Source organism: Cervus canadensis, chromosome 10, assembly GCF_019320065.1.
Source record: "Cervus canadensis isolate Bull #8, Minnesota chromosome 10, ASM1932006v1, whole genome shotgun sequence".
In the NCBI taxonomy this organism is placed as follows: domain Eukaryota; kingdom Metazoa; phylum Chordata; class Mammalia; order Artiodactyla; family Cervidae; genus Cervus; species Cervus canadensis.
The window spans coordinates 77,602,824-77,620,980 of NC_057395.1; the positions used below are offsets into that span (position 1 = coordinate 77,602,824).

Consider the following 18,157-nt stretch of genomic DNA (forward strand, 5'->3'; position numbering starts at 1 on the left):
CCCCACCCTTCCACCCTCCCCCTCACAGCTAACAGCAGGGCCACCTGACCATCTGTCTGACGGTGCCTCCCCCTTCTCTTTCCTCTTTATCCTGCTCCATCCTGCTTAGTTCACCTCCAGAGAACTTTCCACTTTCAGAAATGCTACCTGCAGCATTCTTGGTTCATCTGCATTTCATCTCTTCCCCGAGAGAAGTAAGCCCAGAAGAGAGGAGCATTGCTTTGCGTGTGTTGTGAGCCCAGGGCTGGGCCCAGTGCCTAGGACTTAGCAGGGGGTGCTTGAGATGGATGTAGGGATGGGTGGGTAGATGGGAGGGAGGGAGACAGGGAATGAAGGAGGAGGGAGGATGGATAGAAGGTAAGAAGGAAAGACTGATGAGTGAACAGAGATGGATGGGTAGAAGGGGTGGAAGGATTGGTGGATGGATGGATGGAAGCAAGGATGGATGGTTGGATGGATGGATGGATGGATACAGATGTATCTCAATATATCTTGACACATATTTATCTCAATATCTCTACATGGCTATCTCTATATCCTCATCTGTATCTGCAATGAGGAATGGGACAGGCTGAGTGTGTAACTACAATGATATACTTGAACGCTCATCGTAACCTTCTAAGGAAAGAAGTATAATGAAATTATATGCCTCTGGGGAGAAAACGGAAGCCTAGAAGTCAGCTATGGTGATGCTGAGATTTGACCTGAGCCCTCAAGAGCTGGCCTGTCCAGCTTCAGAGACCCCTCCCTTTACCCCTCCGTCCAGCCAGTTCTTCTGGAGGGCAGGCTGCAGGAAAGAGTGAAGACCCTCTCCGGATGCCTGCCCTGGGCAGCGTGAGAAATGGCTCCAGCCGACACGAGGGACCGTCTCCTGGGCCTCGCCTCGGCAGCGTGGGCCGCGAAAGCCGGCCCGCCCCCTGGGTGAGTCAGCTGAGCTCCTGGCGTCCCTCCCAGAGCCGGAGGACTGGGCAGAGGGCCAGCCCTCTCTGTGCCAGGGGCCGGCGGACCGCCCCCTCCGGGAGCCGGGGACACAGCTGCGTGAGGCCCGAGGCGCAGGCCTAACCCTGCCCTCCCGGCCGGCCTGGACCTCCAGGTCCAGCACCCTGTCCCTTCTGCCCTGGAGCCATGTTGAAACCCATGCCTTCAGCAGCAACCATGCACGTGACAACCTTTAAGGAGTCTGCTGTGGATAAGACGCTCCCAGACACTGTACGCTGAAAACATAGCCCAGCGACTCTCAGTGACCTCCCGGCCAGTATCTCCCCATCCCAGGCCCAGCCCAGGCTCTCTGTTCCCAAGGCCCAGCCAGCCAGCGTGGTTCTAAGGGGCTCCCAGTTATGGGCACATATTAAAAAGGCCTCTCGGCAGGAGCTGCTAATTTCTCCCACATGGGCTGGGTTATTAATCCTTTCTTTCAATAGAGGAGTTGTGTGTGACTTCCTAATTGAGCTGCCATCAATGGAGATTTATTAGCAGTGAAAACAGCAGTCACACCACCTAGAAAAGCAGGGCCCAGTTTTTCGGATCGGCCTTGGATGCGTTTGGGGGGCGAGGAGGGGCTTTTGGTCCCAGGGATGAAGGGGTGGGAAGGCTGCAAGACCCATGCCGCCCATTCTGCAGGTGGAACGCCTGAGTCATCGCTCCTGGGCGAGCCGGCCAAGGGCTCGCGTCCAGCCAGGCCGGGGACTGGACGTGGCCATGAGCTCTCAGCGCTGGGCGGGAGGCTGGCCCGGCCAGCTGCTCCGTGAATCACCAAGCACTGCTGTGAACACAGCTTGGCTACTTCCTGAAGCAACCTCATCGCTTCTCTCTCCAAAGCCTCATAGGTTCAGGCAACCAACTGATTCTCCCTTGACCGAATCTTCATTTCCCACCCCTTCTCCATGATGCTTCGTCACTCAGTCGTGTCAGACTCTTCACAACCCCATGGCCTGTGGCCCACCAGGCTCCTCTGTCCATGGAATTCTCCAGACCAGAATACTGGAGTGGCTGGCCATGCCCCTCTCCATGGGGATCTTCCCGACTCAGGGATTGAAACCAGGTCTCCCACATTGCGGGCAGATTCTTTACCATCTGAGCCACCAAGGAAACCCCTGCTTCTCACTACCTGAACGAAAACCATCTTTTCTAATGAAAATGTAAAGACAAAAGTCCAGTCTCGCTTCCTATAAGCTTTTATCTGAACTGTGGTCTTGCAACTCAAAGTGTGGCCTGCATCCCAGGGACGGGACCGGGGGTGAAGGGTGATATTAGAGATGTAGAACCTTGGGCCCCACCCCAGACCTAGCGAACCTTGTTAAGACTCTGCAGCTTAACAAGGAACCCAGCTGACTCTTATGAGCTGTCCAGGGGGAGAAGTACTGCTTAACCCTGGCTACACATGAGCATCAGCTGGACAGTCGAAACAAACATGATTTTCCAGCCCTAGTTCTACCATTTTACAGACAGACAGATGCTCAGAACTCAGCTCCACGGAGGGGCAGCCCCTTCCCTCATGAGAATGTCGCTTGGGACCGTTCAAGTCAAGTCCCCACCAGGTGATCCTGTAGGGGGCTTCCCAGCTCGAAACCTCACTTTGCCCATCTGAAAAACAGGGCCACCAGCAGACCCATCTCACAGGCTGTTGTGGGGGTTAAATGGGAGAATTCACAGAAAGCATATTTGATCTAATAAATCCCGGCCGGTAAAGCAAACACCACGATGCGCCGCAGTTCCTGCAGCGGCTGCCCCGTGCCACCCAACACCTGCGACTGTCCACGTGTTTACACACGGCACCGCGCTCATCGGCGCTGCTCCTGCTGGATCCCGACCCCAAACCCAGGTGTCTTGGCCCTGAGCCCCAGCATTTTTCAAAGTGGGGTTCCCAAGTCCCCTGGTTGGGGGAGGCACTTCATAAGAATGCAGCCGCCCAGGTCACGCCCCTAACCCTGGGCCCTGGCATCTCTTGGAGGAGGCTGGACATTTGCATTTTTACAATCTTTCCAGGCGACCTGTTGCACACACTCTGCATGAGAGCCAAGCCCCACACTTAAGAGGCCACCTGAGGACTAGGGGACCTCCTCCAGGGGAGGCCCTGCGCCCGCAGAGAGCCCAGAGGCAAAGCAAACGAATCCAATTAGCCTCTGAAAGAGGAACTGAGGAGACGCAAACAGCAACCAAAAGTACCCCCGGGTCCGCTTCCTCCTCCCTCCCTGATGCAAACCCTCTGACACCGAGGGCTACTCACTGGGGTGACACCGTCACGGAGGCAGGGCTCCCCGCAAGCCCACTGGTCCTCCCAGGCCTGCGACACCGTCCCCGACGGCCCCCACCGAGTCCCGTTCGGCTCTTCAACCATTAGCAGGGCCAGCCCCTCCAAGCCCCCCAGCCCTAGAGCGGTCTAAGCAAGCCCAAGCTGCCGCGGGTCAGCAGCTTAAAGCTAAGCCCACAGCCCACGCCTCACCTGTGGGCGGAGGCCAGCCCCTCCGCTCCTGCTTAAGCATCAAGGTGGCCCTCAAAGCCAGGAGATTTCCCCCAGGCTTCCCTCCTGCCCCTGGATTCTGGCACATCATAAAGTGGCTTGGGGCTCCTGGGTTTTACAAGCTCTGAATCAACAGGGCGCTGTTGGTTTAGCCCGTTTGGGTGTTTACTTTCACTAGCAACAGTGGTTGATGGGGAGTCGAGCTGCGGCAGCAAAGACTAAGTGAAGGAAATTCACCCCAGGAGGGTCCTCCGGGTCGGCCTGGACAGGGGACACTGCTGACTGTCTGCCTGCCTGCCATTCTCCGTCACGGGGCTGCCTGGCCAAGGATGCCCGAGAACCACAGGGGAGAGGAGGAGAGGCTGGCCAGGGAGATCAGGTACGCAGGGTAGGTGCGTTCTGTTAACAGCTGCAAATGGTCACAGCTGCCCAAGGGAGTGCGTTGGATCCCAGAGACTTCTCAAACACGTTTTTCTTTACTTTATAAAGCACACACATAATGAGGCAATTCATGGTCATGGGTCAAAGGAAGGATGCCAACAGGTGACTGCCTGAGTCTGAAGCCCAGCTCGCTGATATCTTAGCTTGGGGAACCTTGGGCAAGTCATTTCAACTCTCCCTGCCTCTGTTTTCTCATCTATAAGATGGGAATGCATCACACGGTGCTGACCTCAGAGGGCTGTTTGCAGATTAAATGAGCTGGCGCACAGGAAGTGTGTGGCACCTCGTCAGAGCTCTGTGAGCGTCAGTTCTGTTTATTTTTATGGCTGAACTTCATGAGACCACAGAGCAGGAACGATTCCCATTCTGGAGCTGAGGGCGCTGAGCCTCCCGGAGGAGGAGCTCCACCCCCCTGGGAGCTCACAGCTACGGAAGGCGGAAGGCGGGCTGGCAGAACTTGACCCCAGACTGTGAGATTCCCCCACCCGGAGGGACTCCTTTTCAGCAAAATAGGGGAGACTCAGTGGGAAAGCAGCCAGCCAGCCTGAACCTCGAGGGCCCCCGGCCCGCCACGTCAGTCTCACCCGGGCTCCAGCACTGACCATCCCCCAGCCACAGAGCCCTTCTCGCCTGATCTCCGGGCCCCTGGCCTTGGCCGTGAGCCTGGCCTGGCCCAGAACGCGGTGCTGTGGCCTCGCCCAGGAGAGGCGGGGAGCAGGCCCGGCAGACGGCCCCTTAGGCCCCCGCCCTGGCTGCTGCTGGGTCTTCCCTGGGAAGCGGGAGATGGTGACAGGGGAGCCCAATTCTCCCTGAGTCGCGGGTTCACCTGTGTGAGCGAACTGTGAGCACCCACAGCACAGGAGTGGGGTACAACGTCTGCAAATATAGGGGGTCCGCGGCGCTGAAGACCGCCCTCCAGCTCTGGACCTCAGGGGGTCTCAGCGTCCTCATACGGAAAATGGAACACGAACCCCGGGCCCTGCAGGACTGGGACCTCCCCCCCAGTCCCCACGGCACTGGGTCCATGGGGGGACCCACGCCACTGGACTCACAAGGAGCCCCGAAGAATAGTCCCATGGGTGTCCAGTAACCAAGACCCTTCCAGGCGGCTCCGTGAGTCTCCACCTGAGTTGTGAGCTCCCTGGCCACTGGGGGACCCAGGCAACCAGGGCAGAGAACTGGACAAGAGCTTTAACCCCTAGCTTCGCCCTTGCCCTTGCCAACCATGTGATGAGCAAATCAGTTAGCCCTTCTGAACCTCAGCTCGCCAAATACAAGCTTAGTCTTTAAGATGAGTCTACGAGGCTGGGGGACTTCCCTGGTGGCCCAGCCCAGTGGCTAAGACTCCATGCTCCCAACGCAGGGGCATTGGCCTGATCCCTGGTCAAGGAACCAGGAGCCCACATGCCGCATGGTGTGGCCAAAATTTTTTTTAATGATAAAACTTTTAAAAACTAGAAGCATGGGAGAAAATCTTTGTGCCCTTGAATCAGACCCAAAAAAAAGTGTTCTGAGGCTATGATGAGGATGGAAATGAGTTAACATACATGGCAGCTGGGGGCACAGAGCAACTCTTCAATGAAGGGGAGTTTTGCCTGCCACACCCCTGCAAAATGAGCTCGGTAAAAGGCCACAATCCCAGAGTCAGGTAACCCTATCAATCAGCGGAGACGCCACCCCAATCCTGGGCTCCCCAAAACCCAGCTTTCCTGTAATTGCCACCCAGCCAACCCACAGCAGATAACCATCTGAGCTCCGCTGAGCAGCAGGGTTGCGACTTGCTGCCAGCTCACCTAAGGCAAAGAGTGTTTTTGAGCCCCCAGACCTGCTGCCACCTGGGCTGTGTGCTCTTGGCAGCGACACAGGGGCAGAGAGAGGTAGGCAGCACGTGCTTTGCAGAGCATCGGGGACAGCGACCGTGGGGGCAGGACGAGCCATACCGCAAGGGAGACACTGGGGTTATTCTACTGAAACAGATGTTAACATTCTTACCAGCCCCACTTTACAGATGAGAAGGCTGAGGCACAGAGCGCTAAGTAACTTCCCTGGGACTAAACAGTTAGTGGCAGAAGCAGGATGTGAGCCCAGGGCCCGAGTCCTAACCAGCACCCTGCTGCTGCCTCCCATCATGTTGGTTTCTGATGTTTCTGACACGTGGCTCCTTGGTCATTGCTTAAAAGCCACCTCAGGGCAGAGGCCTGGCCCACCTGCCCTCTGCTCCACGCCCCGATGTCCTCCCAGATCTGCAGCTATACCCTCTCGAGGGCGGCGATCCAGCGTGGAGCGGCGGGGGGAGGGCGCCCACAGCCCCCTGAGGGTCGCCAAGCTGGTCTCCAACTTCTGTGAGATGATTAATCAACCATCGTCACGCCTGATGGAGCTCAGCCTGGGTGTCCTGGGATTTAGCAGGACATGGATGTCACAGTTGGCCTGGCTGCTTACTAGCGGTGGGACCACAGAGCTATTAGCCTGACCCCTCTGTGCTCTGGTCTTCCCATCTGTAAAATGGGGACGGATGCTGAGCTCCTAGGGTTCTCACAGGGATTCAGGAGCAACGGAGAAAGTGCTCGACACGCAGGGTGACTAATAATTGTTGCCTGTCCTTTACCACTTCCCTGTCTCCCTCCTCTCCTCTCTCCCTCTGGTCTTCAAGTATATATCAGCATCTGCTCTGTGCCAGGCATGGTGCTAAACAGATTTTCCCCAGCGGTCCAGTGGCTAAGACTCCATGCTTCCACTGCCGGGGCTGCAGGTTCGACTCCTGGTCGGGAACTAAGACCCCACATGCGGCAGTGTGCGGCCATAGATAAATAGGTATGTGTCTGCTCAATTACTCAGTCAAGTCTGACTCTGTGACCCCATGGACTGTAGCTCACCAGGCTCTTCTGTCCGTAGAATTTTCCAGGCAGAATGGAGTGGGTTGCCATTTCCTACTCCAGAGGATCTTCCCGACCCAGGGATCAAACCCACATCTCCCGCATTAGCGGACAGATTCTTTACCACTGAGCCACCAGGGAAGCCCATCGTGACATTCAGTTTTGTTTGAAATAATGTCTTTGCCAGCTTGTTGACTGTGGATTTTCCCCACTAGAATGTGACCTCTGGGATATCCAGGACTTTGTTTTGTTCACTGCTGGATCCCTAGTTGCTAGCACTATATGATATACTCCCAAAGGAGAAGGGGGCCGCAGAGGATGAGATGCCTAAATAGCATCACCAACTCAAAGGACATGAATTTGAGCAAAGTCCAAGAGAGAGTGAAGGACAGGGCAGCCTGGTGTCTGCAGTTAATGGGGTCACGAAGAGTCAGATGTGACTTAGCGACTGAACAACAGAAAGAGCAAAGTATGCTTTTAATTTGCAAGAATCACGTTAAGGAGCCCGTAAGAGTCATGTGGGTCATTCTGGCTGCTGGCAGGGGCAGACGGACAAGAGAGCATCTCTGATTTATGAAGAGAAGTGCGATCAGTTTGCCCGTCTGGTCTTCCTCATTCTAAGGATTTCCACAAAGCTCTGCCGTGCGATCACCCACCTCCCACACCAGACTTCGGGAGTGAGGTGGAGCGGTGAGGGAGAGCTGGTGAGGGAGGGACAGGCAGGTTGTCTACGCTCTCACTTTCAGAGAACAGCATATGAAATAATTGCATTTCCACATGGGAAACGATGGGACTGGACCTTACCTCCCACCACACACAAAAATGGATCTGAGATGGTTTTATCTGTAAATCTCCTAATAAAAGCCAGAATCAAAAAACTTTTAGAAGAAAACAGAAGAGAGTATGTCTGCTATCATCAAATGGGCAGAGATTTCTTAGGGGAATGTAAAGAATAATAATCCCCAAAGAAGAGAATAAATTAGACTTCATAAAGATAAAATATTGATGCTCTTAATATGGCACAATTGAGAAAATAAATGGGCGAGCAACAGACTGGGGGAAAATATTCATAATACATAACTCTGACAATGCATAAATGACTACTGCATATTAACAATAAAAATACAAGGGACTTCTCTGGAGGTCCAGTGGTTAAGACTCCACTTCCAATGCAGGGGGCATGGGTCCAATCCCTGGTCAGGGAAGTAAGATCCCGCAAGCCACGCATTGTGGCACAGCCAGAAATTAAAAAAGAAAAAATATGAGTAACCCAATAAAAAATGTAAAATCTTTGCACTAACACTTTAGCAAAGAAGACATATGATATCCAATAAGTATACAGACTACGGGGTCAGCAGCACTAGTCTTCAGGGAGATGCAAATGATGGGTTATGCACAACAAGGCACCATCCCACACTCACTGGCAAGACTGTGATTCGAAAGAGGGACAGAGCCAAGTACTGGTGAGCACGTGGAGCAAGAGGAATTCCCAGATGCCCTGGTACGGAGTGTAGAATGATTTGGAAAACACATACATTGAAACATACACTTTCCCCTGTGACCCAGCAATTCCATTTCTGGGTATTCATTCACCCAAAAGAAAAGAAAGCATTTGTCCACAAGGGCCTTGAAGGAGAATGTTCATAGCTGCCTTTTTCATGATCCCCAAACCCCGGAAACAACCCAAATGTCTATCAGTGGTAAATAAACAATTGTTATATTCATACAACTGAATACTGTTCAGCAATTAAAAAAATAGAGAGAGAACCACCAAATCACACAATAACAGCCCTGGATCTCAAAAAACATCATGCTAAGTGGAACCAACCAGACACAAGAGTCCATGCCGTACCAGCCCGTGACATGAAGTTCTGGAAGAAGGGAAGCTCCCCCAGGTGACAGAAACCACACGAGTGGTTACCTGTGTGGGGGGCTGGGGAGGGGGCGGTGGGGGAGGAGGAAGCGTCAGGAGTGGAGGAAAACGCCCTTGGTCTTGCTTTGAGTGGTGGTCACATGGGTGTACACAAGTGTCAAAAACCACTGCGTCTGTGCCATCTCGGCTATCGTAATTACAGCTCGGTGAAACATATTTGTGCCACAAAAGAGACACTGCAAACAGCATATGAGAAAAGCCATTTTCTAGCCCACACCTCGTCCCCACACCCCCAATTCCTGCAGAAAGAGCAAAGGGAACTTGCACTGCATGCGGAGCGGGCACGGCTCAGCAGGAACCGCTGTAGGTGTTTTCTGAAATGCGATGACCAGACAGGCCCCCTGGCCAGGCAGGGAGAAAACCCAGGGGAGGCTCTCATGGGGTGAGGGACACGTCCACACTGTCTTTCTACCCCACCAGGCAGCCTGGAGATGCTTGTCTTCATGCTTTCATTTTTTTTCAACAAACATTCTAGAGTCAGCGGCTGTGTGCCAGGCCCTGGCGAACACCCCACTGGCCCCTAATCCTAACGAAGAGACTGACAGGTAAATTAGGTGTCAGCAAATAGAGAGGGGCACGCTGAACCCTGTGCAGGGTGGGCAAGCTTCCCCCTTATGGGGGCCCGTCTAAACAGGGGCTTTGGATAAGGAGGGCTTAACTGAGCAATGGAAGGATGGTGGACGGGCACGGCGGTGGGTGTCTAACTTCGTCGGGGGACGGGGGGGCAGTCAGAATCACCAGGCCCCTCTAAAAGTCTCCAGGCCCAGACCTCCTTGCAGACCAACTGAATCAGACTCTCTGATTCAGAGGTGGACATCGCATTTTATCTTGTAAGTTCCCAGGTGATTCCAACACTCAGCTAAGATGAGAACTAGCATTCTGGATGGAGGGGACAGTGCAGGCAGAAGCCCAGGAGCCACAGGAAGATCCCAGCAGATCTGGGAACTGCGGAGCAGAGAGGAGAGGGAAGCCAAGAAATTCCACTGAGCAGGTGCGGCGGGCTGAACCGGGCCGCCATCAAGGCTTCCCGTCCCCCCAGAAGTCAGAACGCGCCCTCTGTTTGAAAACAGAGCCTTTGATGACATAAACGAGGATGCAGACGAAGTCATCCTGGAGTGGGGGTGCTGACCCCCAATGACAGTGACCTCAGAGGGGTCAGAAAGGCGCACACAGAGGACATCCTGTGAAGACGGAGGCAGAGATGCAGTGTCGCGTGTACAAGCCAAAGAACAAGAGCGACCACCAGCCCCCACCGGAAGCCAGGAGAGGGGCCTGGAACTGTCTCCCCAGAGCCTCCAAGAAGGGACCACCCCTGCCGACACGCTGATCTCAGGCTTGTGCGCTCCGGATCTCTGAGAGTCGATATCTGTTGCTGGAAGGCTCCCCAGCGGTGGTATCTGGCTTCACCCGTCCTGGGAATTTGCACAAGAGGGACAGCATGGATTGCTCTGTCACAGGGGACTTGCAGCTGAAGCTGAGAGCTCGGAGCAACCCAAGGGTAAGAACTGTCCCACGTCCAGGGGCTTGGATGCGGAGAGGCTGCCCACAGCTGCGATCGTGTGGAGGCTGACTGTTGGGCAAGGCAGGGTGTTCCCTTCTGACCTCGTCCACGTTCTCCTACGAGTAGGAGGAGGGTTATCTGCCTGGCGAGGGTGGGGGTGGCCTTCAGAATTGGGAGGCCTGAGAAGGTTCAAAACAGTCTCTCTGCTGCGAAGAGGGGAGGAAACTCAAAAGACCTCCTTGGCAACACTGAGGAGCGAGTGGAAACGAGGCTAGGAAACAGCACGGGGCGTCTCTCCGGGCACAAATGAGATGGGACCTCAGCCGTGCCGGCCAGAAAAGAAACAGAAGGGATCTGCCTTTCCAGCAAGTAACCCCGCTTTCCAAAGAGTGGCCTCCAGGGCCTTGTTCGAGATTTTTCCACTAGATTCTGAGAAATCACCCTTGATCCCTGAGACATCGTGTAGTAAGGATTCCTCCAAAGTCAATAAGTTAACCCTGCAAATCAGCAGCAGCCCACCCACTAAGTGTTTTTCTTACCAGCTCACCTTCCCCGAAGGGAGTACGTGAAATCAATTCGTGAACAAGTATTTATAGTACACATACTCTGTCGATACGGGGCTTTGCAGGTGGTGCCGGTGGTGAAGAACTTGCCTGCCAATGCAGGAGACGTGAGAGATGTGGGTTGGATCCCTGGATCAGGAAGATCCCCTGGAGGAGGGTACGGCAACCCACTCCAGTATTCTTGCCTGGACAATCCCACGGACAGAAGAGCCTGGTGGGCTACAGTCCCTGGGGTCGCAAAGAGTCGGACACGACTCTTTGGCATGCACGCACGGTGTCAGGGACTGTTGTGTCGACAAGTATTGTATGCATCCCTAAGAACCAAATGAACGGGGAGCCGATTAGCCCATAAATGCTTGTGAAATTGCCAGGTGCTGACCCAGGAAAACAGAGCAAAGGAGGAGACGGAACGGCAGAGGATTCTGACGTCCCCCTGTGAGACGGGACAGTGGTCCATCAGTAGCTCTGCTCTTGCCAGAAAGGCAGGGTGTCATAGAAACCAAACGCAGGTATTTCATGGAACTTGAAAGTTGGAGACTCTACCTCAGCTCCCTACCAAGTAAAAACGAGTGAATCACCTTACCAAGAACGTTTCGGTTTCCTTATCTGTCAAAGCACAGTAGTTGAATCAGCCAAATGCTTTTTTATGAGAAGGGAAAAAAAAAATGCTCTGTTCAGAGTTCAAACTACTTTTTAACACCCTGGGGAAATGCGTGCAGTCAGTGAGGATCCTTAAAAATCTCAGGCTGATGGGAGATAAAGGGGCTGGAAGGACCCAGAGATGGAGAGGGATGGGGCTCCTGTCAAGGGTCCCTCCGGCTCCCCACCTTGCTGCAAACCACAGCCCCATCCTGAAGACTGAGTCATCTGCCAGAAAGGGGAGACCTTATCTTCTCAAAATCCCCCAGTCACCGAGGAAGAGCCTGAGTTTCCTTCCCCAAACATCTTGAGATGTTCAAAACCAAGAGCAGGGCGGGGCAGCCACCATGACTAGCACTCGGGGGCCCAGGGCAGGCTCTGCTGGGTAGAGGAGGGGAATTCCAGGGCTTCTGAGATGATGTTTTTCAAACACTTGTTTTCCCTTGTTGTCTGTGTTGGGTCTTTTTTCTCTCACATCAGAGCACAGACTCACCACCAGATCCAGCCTGACCCCTACCCTGACTCAATGGCCTGGGGAAAGACCACAGGCGTCCTTCCTCCTCTTCCGAGGACCAATCGAGACCAAGTCCCACCTTCTCTCTCAAAGTGGGTCCGGGTCCCCTTGCTGAAGGAAGGCCAGTCTTCCTCGACCCGTTTTGCATAAAATATTCATGCTTTCCCTTCGCTCATGGGTGTCTGATTAAGACTACTTCTGATGAGTCTAAGACATGTGCAGTCCTCAGCTGACCCACAGAGTGTTTTAATTTGTTGCGGCTTTTTAAAAATCAGGGATGAATTGGGAGTGTAGGACTAGCGTACATACAGTACTGTGTGTAACAAAGATGGCTAGTGGGAAGATACCGCATAACACAGGGAACTCGGCCCCGAGCTCTGTGATGACCTTGAGGGGTGGGAGGAAGCCGGGGATGGGAGGGAGGTTCAAGAAGAGGGGATATATGTATACCTAAAGCTGGTTCCCTTTGTTGTTCATCAGAAATTAACACATTGTAAAACAATTATGCTCCAGTAATAAAACAAAAATCATGAAATTATTGGTTTATCTTTTCTTAAAAAAAAAAAAAATCAGAAGATTTGGCCACTTGAGTCGACACTCTCACATGAAAAGGCCGGCTGGGTTTGAGCAACAGCAGCCGACTGAGACGGGGAACATGCCATCCTGGCCCCCAGTCTCCACCACACCTACTGTTGCCCCCACACACCACCACACTCATGTCCATCACCTCCCCGCTCTCTGTAGGTAGCTGATTTTGTGACACCTAATTATGGTAAAATGTCCAGTAAAAAGGGGGGAAAAAAACCCTGAAACATAACTGAATATGGAACATTACTCTAACATAAAAAAAAAAATTCTCAGAAGAACAAGACTTCAAAAGTTATATAAACAGCTTTTGTTTCTGTAACAATGCTTACTTCTTTCCCTCTTTATGCTTTTTAAAATGACTTCTAAACTCTCAAAATCTGAGCTGACAATAAGTTTTGTCAGGCCTAACTACAAAATCCAACAACAAACTTGCCCAAAGTACCTAGGAAAGAGCTCAGAACAGTTTCATCTTTTGAAGCCTGGGGGAGCTGGGCCAGGTCTCTGCTCAGAGCCTTGTCAAATGGCAGATCTTGGCCCCCCGTCCCCATACAGGATTCTGAAAATCTTCTGCATCTTTGTTTGGGTATCTTTATCTCTACCAGACCACAGACTCATGAAGGACAGAGAAAACATCACGCTCATCTGCAGGCCCTCCGCACCGCACAAGACAGTGAGCAGATTCTCAGGAAACACACAGATGCGCTGAGGGTGATGGGGACGCCTGGCTCCTGCATGCCAAAACCCCTGCTCAAAGCCCACTCTGCTAGGACAAGTCACTCAGCCCCTCATCTCCATCCTTCTCTAAAAGGGCATGATGACAAGAATACTGCACATTGAGCACTCAGCCTAGTGACTGCAGGAGTCACCATTCTGTAAGCGAGAGCCACTGTGATGTTATTGTTATTCCATTGAAAGAAGAGAAGAGGACCAGCGACAGAGGACGCTCAGCACAGCCAACTGACTCCAGCTGCATCTGCCCTTCTTGAGACCAGCCCAACACGCAGACACTTCAAATCTTCTCAACCAAGCTGCGGGCTGCTTCTCAGCCATATTATTTTTTACTGAAACCCTCCACAAGTAAAACAGAGAGAAACCCTGAAATGTGCTCGGTCTCTGGCCCCGTTGGTCAACTTGGACCGCCGTTCGTCCCTGTGGGCCCTGCACAATCTTGCAGGGCACCCTGCCCGGGCGACAAGGCCCGGCGTGGAAGGTCGTGTCCCCTGCACTCGGCACAGACCCGCCCCGCCCAGAACCGCACTTACAGCACTCGATGGGGTTGGACGCGGTCTGCAGGGAGACGATCCTGCCGCTGGCCTCGGGGATGTGCACGCGGAACACCAGCCTCACACGCGTGTTCTTCCGCCCGATGTCCGTCTCGCCTTTCCGCAGCTCGATGTCCGCGTTCCTCAGCTTCAGGATCCCCGCGCAGTCGATGCTGCCGCAGAGGAGAGAAGCCACTGACAACCGACCATCTCGGGGAGCTGGAGGTCCCCCACAGTGGGCGGTTGCAATATACGGATACATTGTTCCGCTAGGAATTGAGACCGCAATGGGGGTGGGGTGGGGGTAAAGGCAATCAGGGAAACTCCCCAGTGGAAGTTACTTCTCTAGGGAGATTCTGCCTCCAGCTGTTCTACTCTCAAAAGTATCTGAAAAAACTCAAACACACAACTGGGGGAAATTGCTTATGGACTATGCGATAGCAAGAATAGTGTATCGACAGTAAACACCTTGAATCTGATACATGTACCGTGGTGTAAAAAAGGCATAATGTTTGCTGCTAACTCTCAGTGGGTTCAGGAAAAAAACAGAGGGATGGGGAGAAAGAGTCATAAAGCAAACGTGGAAAAGGTGAACAATTGGGGAACCTGAGCGGACGGTGTAACAGAGGAGTTCTTTGTACGCTGCTCACAGTTCTCAAGTTTGAGATTATTCTCTAATAAAGTTGTTTGTACTCCAACACACGGGTGCAATGTTTCCCACATTAGGCCCGTGAGGTTACATCTACCTGCATTATTATTTAATGATTTTTAAGTCAAATAAATACTTGTCATAAAAATAAGCTTAGCCTCATTCCAAACAACATAAGCTAAAGGTGCATAAGCAGCCTTCCTCTCAACACGTGAAAAATATCAGGGTCTAGAACTTTTCACATGGAAGCTTTTAAACCAGCAGTCTCTGTAGGTCCATCACAGACTGGGTCCCCCATCAAGCTGCTCCCATCAATTCCAAGGAGTCAAGCCCACACCTCCACCACACGGCCCCACCCCCTTCCCTGTGAGGACCCCCCACCCTCACCCCCCAGCCTTACGTCGCCCTCATGTTGTTTTTCGGCTCCAGCGGAATCTCCAAGACTTTGGTGTTGCCCACAATCTTCTCATAGCTGGTGGTGGTGACGGTTTTCCCTGTGATTCGATGTACCTGGTAGAAGGCATGGGGCTTGAGGATCCGCTCGTCGGCTGTCCCAATGAAGATCTGAAGCCCCAGGGGCTTATTCTCCATGTAGCCGTGGAGCTGAGGGTGAGAAAACAAAGCAACTTGTTACAGCACCATTAACACACAGGGCATTGAGCTTCCCCGGGGGAAAGAATCCGCCTGCCAGTGCAGGAGATGCAGGTTCGATCCCTGGGCTGGGAAGATCCCCCAGAGAAGGAAATGGCAAGCCACTCTAGTATTCTTGCCTGGAGAATCCCCTGGACAGAGGAGCCTGGCGGGCTACAGTCCGTGGGGTCACAAAGAGTCAGACACGACTTAGTGACTGAGCAAAGACAATGGAGGCTGTAGTCCCAACAAAGGAAGACCAGACAAGCGCCTGAGCGGCAGAAGGGATGCAGGACTGCTGCAGAGTCCAGAGTGACGGAGAGCTGGACGCCACCTGGATGCCAGCCAGAGGGGACGCTTGGATAAATTACAGGGAGCCTCTCTAAAAATGAATATTAAGCAGCTTGAGAAAGAATCTGATAGATCAGAGCTGCATTTATGGAGAAACAGCCAAAAACTATGCTTCACTGGTGACTGGGGTCACGGAGATGGTAGTGAGAATAGAAAATAATTGGAAAAGATAAACCAGAGCTCTTGACAGTGGTTGCCTGGAAAGATCAGAAAAAGGCACTTTCAATTTTTATATGACTATATTTCAATTAACAAGTCAAGTTTTATAATTTTAAAAAAGAGCAAGGCAAAAGTACTGTCATCGAGGTTAAAAGAAAATGAAAGACTGGAAGAAATTACATGTAATATATAATGGCAAAGGATTAATACGTAGAATACGTAAAGTATGCCTACAGAGGGGACTTCTCTGGTGAGAAGGTCACCAGAGGTGAACCCACACCTCCTTTTTCCCCCAGGAATAAGAACACTGAGCCTCTCTAGTAGGTGTTAGGGATAAAACAAGGAATAGAGACCTGGTCCCTGTGTTTTGGAACTTAGAATCTAGTGCGGAGTGGGGAATAGGAGAAGAAAGAAGAAAACCTAAAACAAGCAAATAAATGAAATCATTAAACACTGTATTAACTCTTAGATGGCAACAAACATTCCCGCTAGATTAATTTGGCTCAGGGGACAGCAGCGGTTCCACAGGAATGCAGAAGATTAAACTGCAAACTGTTTTAAGAAGTGGGTACTGGACACTTGCAAAACACCAATATCTCGTATAGATGTTAATTTTTACAAACACACCAAAAGGCATGATCATAGCCAGGAGTTTCCATAGCCACCTTAGGATGCTAGAGAACTCCCCTCTAGGAAAGCTTAGCGCCGAACAAACAAACAAACAAAAGTTCTAAGTTCCAACACACAGGGACCAGGTTTATGTTCCTTGTTTATCCCTAACACCTACCAGAGAGGCTCAGTGTTCTTATTCCTGGGGAAAAGGGGGTGGGGCCATTCACCTCTGGTGACCTTCTCACCAGAGAAGTCTCCTCTGTAGGGGGTTCACTGGCAGTCCAGTAGTTAAGAGTCTGCCTTGCAATGCAGGGGAAACCAGTTCAGTCCCTGGTCCAGGATGATCCCGGGTGCTATGGAGCAACTGAGCCCACCCGCTCTGCAACAAGAGGAGCCCCACGGGGAGGAGCCCCACGGGGAGGAGCCCCCACGGGGAGGAGCTCCACGGGGAGGAGGCCCCACGGGGAGGAGCCCCCACGGGGAGGAGGCCCCACGGGGAGGAAGCCCCACGGGGAGGAGCCCCCACGGGGAGGAAGCCCCACGGGGAGGAGCCCCATGATGAGGAGCCCCATGATGAGGAGCCCCACGGGGAGGAGCCCCCACGGGGAGGAGCCCCACGCGCCACAGCTAGAGGGCGGCCCCCGCCCGCCGCAATCAAAGAAACCCGTGAGCAGCAGCGGAGACCCAACAGAGCCATAAACAAATAAGTAAATATTCTTAAAAAAAAAAAAAAGAATGACTTCCAAATGAATAAGTAAAGGACAAGATTCCTGGCCATCCTATTTAAAATCGAGTCCTACCCTCCATGACTCTCCCTAACTCCTTCCCCTCCTTTTCATCCCATAAAACATCCTATATATTTTCTCAGTTCCTTTTGCTCAGGTCTTTCTTTTGCAACTAGACTATCACCTCCTTGCAGGCACGGATGTCTACTGATTTAACTTGCCACGGAATCCCTAGCACCTAGAATAATGCTTGGCACATGGCAGGCATTCTAATACGATTTGCTAAATAAGTTAATAAAAAGAACCCAACAGCAAAACAGACAACAGGTTTGAACAGGCGATTCACAGAAAAACGAATAACCATTAGCATAGAAAAGATCTCCACTTGCCTTGTAAACAGGAAAGTTAAACAACTATGGGATACCATGTTTCACCCACTAGAGAAGCACCCATGTAGATATTTGATAATATTAGGTATTCTGGAGGCTGTGAGAACACAGACACTCTCCTGAAGCTGATAAGAATATAAATGGTATAACTATTTTTCGAGTAGCAGCTATTAAAATTAAAAATACAGGGAGGGGGGATCGGGATGGGGAACACATGTAAATCCATGGCTGATTCATGTCAATGTATGGCAAAAACCACTATAATATTGTAAAGTAATTAGCCTCGAGCTAATAAAAATAAATGAAATAATAAAATAAAATAAAAATAAAAATACATATTCCCTATGACCTAATAAATCCACTTCTCAGTATGTACCCCAGATGAAATCTGCATACAAGAGATAAGCACAAAAATGGTTGATGAACACAGTTCCATCAATTAGGCTTATGAGTAATATAACACGTCCTGGCTATGAAAGACTGCAACAGTTTAAAAAAAACAGTATGGTAGAGATCTATGACCTTGCCCATGAAGATCGAAGACGTAATTATTGAGAGAGAAAAGCAACTTGTAAAAACAAATTTTGTTATATGGATAGCAGGATACAACTTATTATTCTTAATAATAATGCTGCAAGTTTTTGATCCGTTCATTTATACTCATGTAAATACAACAGCAAAAGGTGTGGAAGGATGTGCTCCAAACTGACCATACCATGATCACTTACAGGGATGGAGGAGGAGATCAAGGTTGAGGTCAAGGTCAAAGAGGACTTCAACTCAACCTGCAAAGTTACAGGCAGAAGAGCTGCCTGGAAACCTGTGAAATTTAACACTGGTTTTTGAAAATTACACATCAGAAAAG

The 18,157-nt window shown here is 51.7% G+C and overlaps 1 protein-coding gene across 6 annotated transcripts in view; it reads right to left on the reverse strand.

Moving 5' to 3' along the window:
- Window positions 1-18,157, reverse strand: part of NFATC2 (nuclear factor of activated T cells 2) — a 158,722-nt gene that overhangs the window by 62,683 nt on the left and 77,882 nt on the right. For all 6 annotated transcript variants that reach the window (XM_043480066.1, XM_043480067.1, XM_043480063.1 and 3 more), the window contains exons 4-5: window positions 14,827-15,029; window positions 13,778-13,950 (exon numbers count right to left, since the gene is read on the reverse strand). In XM_043480066.1, the coding sequence (XP_043336001.1) occupies window positions 13,778-13,950; window positions 14,827-15,029 (376 nt within the window). The remainder of the gene's footprint in view (window positions 1-13,777; window positions 13,951-14,826; window positions 15,030-18,157) is intronic.